The sequence below is a fragment of the Chiloscyllium plagiosum genome, chromosome 32, assembly GCF_004010195.1.
Source record: "Chiloscyllium plagiosum isolate BGI_BamShark_2017 chromosome 32, ASM401019v2, whole genome shotgun sequence".
NCBI lineage: Eukaryota > Metazoa > Chordata > Chondrichthyes > Orectolobiformes > Hemiscylliidae > Chiloscyllium > Chiloscyllium plagiosum.
The window spans coordinates 31,593,432-31,601,619 of record NC_057741.1 but is presented as its reverse complement, the minus strand read 5'-3'; the positions used below and the strand labels follow the sequence as shown (position 1 = coordinate 31,601,619).

The following is an 8,188-nucleotide window of genomic DNA, read 5'->3' as shown; positions in this document are numbered from 1 at the left end:
ATGAGCTGCCAGAGGAAGTGGTGGAGGCTGGTACAATTGCAACATTTAAGAGGTATCTGGATGGGTATATGAATAGGAAGGGTTTGGAGGGATATGGGCCGGGTGCTGGCAGGTGGGACTAGATTGGGTTGAGATATCTGGTCGGCATGGATGGGTTGGACCGAAGGGTCTGTTTCCATGCTGTACATCTCTATGACTCTATTTGATTGAGCTGTACAAGATAACAACAGACTGAGATAAGGCCAACAAAGAAAAGTGATTCTGTTGATTGTGTGGCTTTGCAAATTTTGATTCACAGAGGAAGCCACAGGCGAGTTGTGACAGCTCAGTGCCGTACTCAGCACTACAGTATCAAACTAGAAAAGCTCTCGATTCTTAAACCACTAGTCTGATTCTAGAATGTATCAGCAGGTCTTCAAAAACATAATTCAGAGTGCCATCTGATTCTTAATGAGTCACTAATACCATCTTTAGTGTTTTTGAAAATAGACACTTCTTGTGAAGCTTTTCATCTTACACTTATCGGAACACTGCCCAAGAATGTGAATGCAAGGGAGAAACCAACATTTCCACTACATAAGTGGAGAGTGCTGATTAGATGGCAAGTGGACTGTGATTTGTGGAGGAGTTGCCACAGAGTATGAACCCATTAAGGCAGATTGATTGTTAACAGCTGGTTTTATTACATTTTAAACCAAAATAGTTGATTTTTACTCATCAGTTCATTGCCTGAGAAATTAACCAGTGAATTGCTGTCATTGGTAGAAAGTAGCATAGTGTTCTACTTGTTTTTTTCTGACTGTGAAGTACGTGTGTGGAATGAGCTGCCAGAGGATGTGGTGGAGACTGGTACAATTGCAACATTTAAAAGGCATCTGGATGGGTATATGAATAGGAAGGGTTTGGGGAATGTGGGCAGGTGCTGACAAGTGTGACTAGATTAGGTTGTGGTATCTGATCGGCATGGACGTGTTGGACCAAAGAGTCATCTCTATGACTCTGAATAAGGCCCTGTGAATCGATAGTTGTAGCTTCTAATACACACAAGTGCCCTAAATTGTGCACCTGGCAGGTGATCCTAAATAGTTTGTCAGGTATTTCTCACTCATTCAGGGTTATTCAGCAAATATTTTCCAATTGCAGAAGCAAATTTAGCATTAGACATTGTATTGCAAGTTTTGCAAGCACACGCTGTTGGGTTTGTTCGGTACCTGGTGTGAGATATTGTGTTATTGGTTATCTTTATTAACTCACTCACCAGCTCACTACATTCATTAATACCGGGTTCTTATTCATTCATTCATAAGCCTTTATTAACCTGTTATTTACCTGTCATTCATTCATTCATAAAGCTGTGGTTCGGTAATATATTTTACTATCGAAATTTAAAATAACCCTTTCTAATCAAAACAACCCTCTCAAACCCATTACGGCATTTTCACACCTTATCAGCCTTTGCTACAAGCCTTTGCTACCTCCTGAATAAGCACAGCATACAGAACAATACCATCCCCATCAAGTCTCCATGAAAGAGTATAATATTAATCAGCCCTTAAGAAACATCTTCTCGACCTGAATAAATTCTCCAATTATTAAGTACCCATTAAATCCTTTTTAACTGGGCCATTATCCCTTTACGAAACAAACTGACAAAACAGCGCTTCCGTGAAATTGCATAGAGTTATAGAGTCATAGAGATGTACAACATGGGAACAGACCCTTCAGTCCAACCCGTCAAAGCCAACAGATATCCCAACCCAATCTAGTCCCACCTTGCTAGCACCCGGCTCATATCCCTCCAAACCCTTCCTATTCACAGACCCATCCAAATACCTCTTAACTGTTGCAATTGTACCAGCCTCCACCACTTCCTCTGGCTGCTCATTCCATACACGTATCATCCTCTGTGTGAAAATGTTCCCCCGTAAGTCTCTTTTATATCTTTCCCCTCTAGTTCTGGACTCCCTGACCCCAGTGAAAAGACTTTGTCTACTTACCCTATCCATGCCCCTCATAATTTGTAAACCTCTAGAAGGTCACCCCTCAACCTCCGACGCTCCAAAGAAAACAGCCCCAACCTGTTCAGCATCTCCCTATAGCTCAAATCCTCCAACCCTGGCAACATCCTTGTAAATCTTTTCTGAATCCTTTCAAGTTTCACAACATTTTTCCGATAGGAAGGAGACCAGAATTGCACACAATATTCCAACAGTGGCCTAACCAATGTCCTGTACAGCCGCAACATGACCTCCCAACTCCTGTACTCAATACACTGACCAATAAAGGAAAGCATACCAAATGCCTTCTTCACTATCCTATTTACCTGCGACTCCACTTTCAAGGAGCTATGAACCTGCACCAGCAAAAGTAAACAAATCTCACAACTCAGCTGTGGTAATCCGTTTAATATCCTTTATTCTTAAGTACAGGGACAACTTCTAACTTCTTTAGAGCATATAGGCCTAGTATTTTTTACTTGCATTTACTAACTTAAAAAACAAAAGGACTAACACCTCTTAATTATGCAAACAGACCGGGCAGACACTCTTAATCCCTTCAAAAATAGCAGCCAGCACTTAGCGCATGTTTTAACCCATCTCTTGTCTCCCAGAAAAGAAGCCCCTCAAACCTTTATTACTACAGATAAAAAATGTTACACCATAGTAATGGAATTTTAATGTATGTAAGAACTGTATTTCAGGATTCTATTGGCACCTCAAACTTGTGCTGTGCCACTGAATAAGAGGCTATTTTTTCCCACTCACTGATTCTGGTCATTATTTGAACACGATCCCATGCTTGCTTATTGCAAACAGTTGAAGGCACAAGCTGTTCAATAGGATCCACCAGTTTTTTGGACATATAACCTACAGCATGTCTTTCTGCCTTGTTGGCAGTATTCTGTTTGTGGTGAGCACCACTCCTGTTGCTGCTGCACTGTAGTGACATGAAACCACTAGCTTCACCAGTTGATCATACTTTGAGATACACCAAAGTTAAAGTGAGGTTCTATTGAGAGCAACCCTGACATCTGCAGCATTAACCATCTGAGTCTTCCCTCTTTCTGAGTCTGTGTCAAATTCTCCCATTTGTTGAGGTTCATTTGCTGTGACTTAATATTTCCACAGCTGTAACCTGAATTCTCAGCAGTTCCCATTTACCAGGTATCATCTTGGTTGCTCGAAACTGAAACATTTTTTTAAAACATGAAGATCCCCACACTTGGTCTTTCAAGTAAATTTGGTTATAATGGCTGTCAGAACCTCTGATGTATTTCGACACAATCTTGAGAAATTTTGAGCACCATCAAACTATTGCTCAGAATGGAAGCTTTTTCATCCTCCCACGATAAATTCCCCAATTTTACTTTGGGGTATTGCTATCTGCCAGCTCTTCAGAGACAGGTATTTATGGAAATCATATATTTGCATCGTTCCACATTCATAAATGAATGGTGAACTGGAGCAGTAAGACAACATCACTGGAAATTCTTAAGTTGTGTTGGGTGTATTTTGCTTAGAAATCATTTATTACTTTAGGAAGAACATATAAATGTGTCACTGGGTTTCATGAACTTACAGTATTTGTTTATTTCTTTCATAGGTTCTACAACAATTAGTTCCGTATCCTTGCATCTTTGATTTGGAAACAAAACTTGAATTATTGAATCTGGAATCCAAAATACATAAACAAAATGTACGTATTATCTTGTACGTTTTGTAACATGTATGCTAATCATTGGGTAATTATAAATGTATGAACTGAGGTGTGTTTTAACACTGTCTTCAATGTTGTGTTACAAGTTGCAAGAGAGAAGCTCTTGGTGTTCACTAAAGTTTCATCACCTGCATGGAGATTGATCAGTTTTGGTGGTGCCCTCTTTTACTGATATCTTCAGTAGGGTTGGTGGGTAAGGCACTGGGATTTTCTGATATATGTATCTTCAGGACCCACAAGCTGCCTTCTCAATTAGGCATAAAAGGAAGGAAGTTATGAAAGAAGCAGAATGGCTTCTTTAAGGAGCTGGAGGGCGGAGGTGAGCAGTATGCAGATGTAAACACAAAGGGAAAGTATGCATATGGAGATAGAGAGAGGAACATAGAAAATTCTTGTCAAGAGGAAGTTCTTCTCAGGAAGAGGTCTATTTCTCTGTTGAGCAGAAACAGTGACCGGAGTTCTTGGAGGTAATGTGTGAACTCTCTGTGGCCAGACTCGAGAGTTCCAAAGGCTGCGTTGCCTACCTCATACTTGGGTTCAGGATATCTCATCTGGGTTGCAGAGGTATTTGAGGTGGGAGGGGAAAGATCCAGTTGTTATGGTCGACTTAGGTACCAATGATATCGGTAGAAAGTGGAAAGAGGCTTTGCTGAAAGAATATGAGCAGCTTGTGGCTAAATTGAAAAGCAGAACCAAAAACATAATAATCGCTGGATTACTGCCTGAGCTCTGAGCACATTGACAACAGGGTCAACAAGATTAAAGAGGTAAACACATGGCTCAAAGGTTGGCATGGGAGAAACGAGTTTGAATTCATGGGACATTAGCATCAGAGCTGTTCTGATGGGACAGACTCCAACTGAATCATGCTAGGACCACATCCTGGCAAGTCACATAACTAGCGCTGTGCAGTTTTATTTTGGGGGGTGGAGTGGGGGGTCGGGGAGGAATAGGGGGAGCTGGTTGGTTCAGTTCCATGGAAAATTAGGGAAAACGTTAGACAGGGAAGGCTCAGCAGAGACTATTAAAGTTTCCAGAACCAGTAATAGGATAGACAGTATGGAAAGGGTCAGGAATCTAACTTCAGGTACAGCAGAACAATTAAGAGGAGTAATCAATGCAGGCCTGAGGCTGCTGTACTTAAATGCATGCAGTATATGAAACAAGGTAAATGAGCTTGTAGTGCAGATTGAAATTGGTAGGTTCGATGTTGTGGGTATTATAGAAATGTGGGTACAGAGGGATCCGGTCTGGGAACTAAATATCCAAGGATACACATCCTATTGAAAGGACTAGCAGATGGTGGTGCAGTTCCCTTGTTAGTAAGAAATGAAATCAAATTGATAAGAAGTGATATGGAGTCAGAACACGTAGAATCTCTGGGTAGAGTTGAGGAATGCAAAGGGAAAAACACCCTGAGTGGAGTTGGGTTAAGGCCTCCTAGCAGTAGTCAGGATGTGAGGAAGAAAATAAATCAGGGGATAGAAAAGGTCTATAAGAAAGGCACTATTACAATTATCATGGGGGCTGTCAATATGCAGGTGGATTGAGGAAATCAGGTTGGCAGGGAATCTCAAGGACGTCTAGGAGATGGTTTTTGGAGCAGCTTGTGGTAGAGCCCAATAGGGAGCAGGCAAGTCTGGATTTGACGATGTGTAATAAAGCAGACTTGATTAGGGAACTTAAGGTGAAGGAACTTCAAGAGTGCAGTGACCATAATATGATAGAATTCACCTGCAGTCTGAGAGGGAGATGCTGGAATCAGATGTAACAGTCTTGCCGTTGAGGAAAAGTAACTACAATGAGGGAGGGCTGGCAGGGTTTTCTGGGAGTAATTCAGGACGCAAAGCAGAAAATCATCTCCTGGAAGAATAAACATAGTAAGAGGAGGACGAGGCAGTAATGGCAGAACAGGGAAATCAGGGCTAGCATAAAAACAAATGGAAAAGCCTACAATGTGGCGGAGATTAGTGGGAAGTCTTTCAAAAACAGCAGAGGATAACATAAAAAAACAATAAGGAGGCGGAAGATGCAAAATGAGAGAAAGGTAGCCAGTAATCTAAAAGTAGTATGCAAGGTAAGTGAGACTGGACACTGGCCCACTGAAAAATGAGGCTGGAGAAATAGTAATGGGTGACAAAGGGTGGATGAACTGAATAGGTACTTTGCGTCAGTTTTCGTAGTGAAAGGCACTAACAGCAAACCAGAACTTCAAGAGAGTTCGGTGGCTGAGGTGAATGCTATCACAAAGGAGAAGATACTGAGGACGCTGAAAAGGTCTGAGCTGCATAAATCATGCGCACCAGGTGGACTGTAGAATTCTGAAGGAGATAGCTGAGGGGATTATAGAGGCATTGGTGGTGATCTTTAAGGAATTGCTCGAGGTGCAGAGTGTCACATGACCTGGAAAATAGTTAATGTAACACCAATGTTTAAGAAGGGAGGGAGGCAGAACATAGGAACTATTAGCTGGTTAGCCTGACCTCAGTTATTGGTAAGATTTTAGCATCCATTAATAAGGATGAGATTGAGGAGGTTAATGCACAAGTTAGACAATGGAGTGCCATTGGATGTGATCTATTTGGATTTCCAAAAGGTCTTTGACATGGTGCTGCACAGGAGACTGCTAAATAGGATACAAGCCCATAGTGTTAGAAGCAAGGTACTGACATGGATAGAGGATTGGCTGACTGGCAGAAAGCAGAGAGTAGAGATAAGGAAGACAGCCAATGATTAGTGGAGTTCCGCAGGGTTTTGTATTGAGACCACAACTATTCACGTTATACATTAATGAAGGAACTACGTTTATAGATGACGCAAAGATGGGCAGAGGGACAGATAGTGTTAAGGAAGAAAGAGGCTGCAGAGGGACTTGGACAGGCTAGGAGAGTGGGTAAAGAAATGGCATATGAAATACAATCCAGAAAAGTGTGGTTACCCACTTTAGTCAGAAGAATAGAGATGCGGACTATTTTCCAAATGGCATAAGGCTTCAAAAATCTGAGCACTAAGAAACTTGGGAGTCCTCATTCAGGATTTTGTTAAGGTTAGCATGCAAGTTCAGTTGGCAGTTGGGAAGGCAAATGCAATTTTGGCATTTATTTCAAGAGAAATAGAAGAGCAGAAATGTAATGCTGAGGCTGTGTAAGGCTCTGGTCAGGCTGCGTTTGGAACATTGAGAGCAGTTCTGGTCCTTGTATCTCAGGAAAGATATTCTGGCCTTGGAGGAGGTCAGGAGGAGGTTTACAAGAATGATATTGGGTATGAAGAGCTTGTCATAAGAGGGATGGTTGAAGTCTCTGGATCTGTACTCAATGGAGTTTAGAAGAATGAGATGGAATCTCATAGAAATGTACACACTACTGAAAGGCCTGGATAGAGTGGAGGTGTAGAGAGACTAGGGCCAGAGGGCACAGCCTCAGAATAAAGGGGTGACCTTTTAGGACTGGGATGAGGAGGAATTTCTTCAGCCTGAGGGTGGTGAGCCTGTGGGACTCATTGCCACAGAAGGCTGTGGATGCCGAGTCATTGAATGTATTTAATTTGGAGATAGTTCTTGATTATTAAGGCAAGAGAATGGCATTGAGAAATGAATCATACATGATTAAATGACAGCCTAAACCATTAGGCCGAATGGCCAACTTCTGTTCCTGTATCTTATGGGCAAATCGTCTTCTAGAACTAGCTAAAAAAGGTCTGTAACCTGGAAAGCTTTATGCATGGCTTAGAGTTAATAAGTTTCTAAATGTTTTCCAAAGATAAGCTGGGGTGTTGAAAATAAACTCTGGAAAGCAACAGTACCGGGGCTGCCATGACTCGAGGGAGAGAGGATTCAGAGAAGCATGCTTCGCTGGCAGTAAGTGTACCTGCAAAACCTGAAAGTCAAGTTTATTGTCAGATACCACTGTGTGTAAACAATGTGTTTACACACAATGTTCAACTCATCGACCGCCAGGTTTGACGTGCCACAGCAAGGAACCGTAATGACCTCCTCAGGAGACAGACACGTGCTGCAACCCACAGACAACCTCACAATGTTACACTTCTCCAGCTTCCACCCAAAACATATTAAAACAGCCATTCCCTATGGACAAGCCCTACGCATACACCGGATCTGCTCAGATGAGGAGGAACGTGACGGACACCTGGAAGTACTCAAGGATGCCCTCACAAAAACGGGGTACAATGTTCAACTCATCGACCGCCAGTTACGACGTGCCACAGCAAGGAACCGTAATGACCTCCTCAGGAGACAGACACGGCTGCAATTGACAGGGTACCCTTTGTTGTTCAGTATTTCCCAGGGGCTGAAAAATTATGTCATGTTCTTCATGACCTGCAACACATTATCAATGAGGATGAGCACCTCACCAAGACCTTCTTCACACCTCCACTTACTTGCCTTTAAACAACCGCCAATCCTCAAACAGACCATTGTTCGTAGCAAACTGCCCGGCTCTCAGGACAACTC

The 8,188-nt window shown here is 42.2% G+C and overlaps 1 protein-coding gene across 4 annotated transcripts in view; it reads left to right on the top strand.

Moving 5' to 3' along the window:
• Positions 1 to 8,188, top strand: part of LOC122539480 (probable E3 ubiquitin-protein ligase HERC4) — a 67,785-nt gene that overhangs the window by 40,530 nt on the left and 19,067 nt on the right. For all 4 annotated transcript variants that reach the window (XM_043674357.1, XM_043674358.1, XM_043674356.1 and 1 more), the window contains one exon: positions 3,604 to 3,696. In XM_043674357.1, coding sequence (XP_043530292.1) covers positions 3,604 to 3,696 — 93 coding nt within the window. The remainder of the gene's footprint in view (positions 1 to 3,603; positions 3,697 to 8,188) is intronic.